The following is a 2,333-nucleotide window of genomic DNA, read 5'->3' as shown; positions in this document are numbered from 1 at the left end:
TCGGAGGCCATCAGCGGCGAGCCCTGGTCTCGCACGAGGGCCGTGGGCGCGTCGGGCGCGCGCGGCGCCTCGGCTTTGTCCTCCTCGTCCTCGTTGCTCTGGTCGCCGTCGTGCTCGTCGATATCGATGCTCTCCAGGTCGATCTCTTCGTCGTCCTCAGCCTTCTCCGGGTCCCCCTCGGTGTCGCTTCCGAAGAGAGCGCCGTCCTCCTGGTCCTTGCTGCGCGCGCCCCACGTCACCTTGTTCTCCTTCTTGAGGCGCCGGCGCGCGTTGGCGAACCAGGTGGAGACCTGCGTGAGGGTCATCTTGGTGATGATGGCCAGCATGATCTTCTCGCCCTTGGTGGGGTAGGGGTTCTTGCGGTGCTCGTTGAGCCAGGCCTTGAGCGTGCTGGTGCTCTCCCGCGTGGCGTTCTTGGGCCGCCCGGGGTCCCCGTACTGGAACTGCCCGTAGGGGTAGTAGGCGGGAGCCGTGTGGGCCGCGAAGGTGGCGGGGTGCACCCCGGGGTTGTCCTTGAGCTCATACTGTGAACCCTGCAGCCACAAGGCCCAGCGAGGGAGGAGGGGGAAAGCGGCAGAGAGAGAGACAGAGAGACAGAGAGGTGAGTCCCCGAAACTGCGCGAGCCGGGGGCAGACAGTCCAGCCTGCTCCGGAGCAGGAAGCCTACCCTAATGCACCACCCGGGTTGGAAGAGGGGGTCAGGTCACAAACTGCCCCCAGAAGCGGCGCTTCCGCCAATCACCGAGACTTTTTTTTTTTTGGTCACTCAAGAAAAGTTCCAGAATCCTCGAAATGTGCTCCGAAGACCACAGCGGGCGCCGGGGGCCCCCAGAATTTCCCTAGGCCGCCCTTGCTGCCCCCACCCCCACCTCCCACAACCACTCCAGAAGCCCGGATTTCCAAGTTTATCTCACACTCGCTCGAGGGAAAAACCTTTTAACTGGGCTGATAAAACAGTTTCTCCAAACTCGGAGGACCAAGAGCCCAGGCCCCCCCTCCCTTCTACCCTGAGGGGGTCAAACAAAATAAACCGTCCCGGGTTTTCAGAGAATCCAAATCCGCCAGCAATTTAAAATGAAAGCATACTCCTTTTAGCTCCCAAGTTAAATCTGCATAGAATGGCTCACCCGCACTTAAAGGTCTATAGTGGGTGACGGGCAATTTAAAATTTTAATCCTGGCCGGGATCGACAACAATAACAAAAACACCGTTTGTTTTTTTTAAATACAAAAAGAAGGCTTATCCGGTAAAACATTAACGCGAGGCCCCGAGCGCCGGCTGCGCGAAGCAGAACCGCTTCCGCGGCCCCTTCTCAAGTTTGACTTTGATCAGGAGCTAGCAAGCACAAACTGTTTGCAGGCATTTAGAGGCGGTGATTTATTTGCAATCAATATTCTTTTTATCATCGGTAGTAAAACACAGCAAGTCAAATTATCCCACCAGGTTTTTTGGTAAATAACATTTTATCTTTCTAACAACCTCATTAGGCCTCATTATTACCATAAATTGCCCAGACAGACATTCACTCACAATTTTATCTTTTGACTTCCAAATCCCCCACCGTAAGGGCTTGGAAAACCTCGGCCTAGAATTCGAGTTTGGATTTAGGCTTTCTTTCCAAGAAGGGACAGGAGTCCAGGAGGAAACACAGGCACACACGCACACATACCTTTGGGGGGGGGGTGGATTTCTAAATAATTTGCCATTAAAACAAACAAAAAAATAAGCATCTCTGTTTCCAACCACAGTACAATAGGAGTGGGTCCTCACCGCAGGGCCCCCACCCTCCTGCACAAACACAGGTAGGTTTCCCAAATGGCACATAACTGTATTCAAATTTTCTGTTAAAAAAAAAAAAAATATATATATATATATATTTTTAACAGAAAATCTCCATGTAAAAACTGTCGAGTTGTGTTAGCAGACGGGGACCTCCGACTCTGAGAAAGTTGCAAAAAGCAGAAGATTTCTTGGACTATTTAGTTCGGTGGTCGAAACCACACAGACAACGTTTCTCTGGCCAGATTTCGTTTTCTGCCTAATCTTTGCAAAACGTCCTTTGCACGTTTCTAATTATTTTGGTTGTAACTGTAAGGAAGACATTTCGGCCGCCTCTCTGCTGGGAATTCTCTTTGAAAGGATACCTTGTAAATCTCTCATCGCTTCCCCGGCATCCCCGCCGCCAGAACAAAATGGGAGCTGATCTTTTTCCAGAGCAACCGAGCTCAACGGCAGCTGGGGTCGCTTTCAGAGAAATAGGCTTTCTTTTCAAAACTACAAGAAAAGTTCCAGCAAAGCACGCCGGCCGTCTTGCTCCTGTACAGTTGCCGGGT

At 52.0% G+C, this 2,333-nt stretch overlaps 1 protein-coding gene across 1 annotated transcript in view; it reads right to left on the bottom strand.

The window, feature by feature from the left end:
- IRX1 (iroquois homeobox 1) overlaps window positions 1-2,333 on the bottom strand; it is a 7,586-nt gene that overhangs the window by 2,545 nt on the left and 2,708 nt on the right. Inside the window, exon 2 of the mRNA XM_010857144.1 lies at window positions 4-663. Within this exon, the coding sequence (XP_010855446.1) occupies window positions 4-663 (660 nt within the window). The remainder of the gene's footprint in view (window positions 1-3; window positions 664-2,333) is intronic.

This window comes from Bison bison, unplaced genomic scaffold (assembly GCF_000754665.1).
Source record: "Bison bison bison isolate TAMUID 2011002044 unplaced genomic scaffold, Bison_UMD1.0 scf7180017864377, whole genome shotgun sequence".
NCBI classification, from domain to species: Eukaryota; Metazoa; Chordata; class Mammalia; order Artiodactyla; family Bovidae; genus Bison; species Bison bison.
This window is presented reverse-complemented; position numbering and strand designations above follow the sequence as displayed.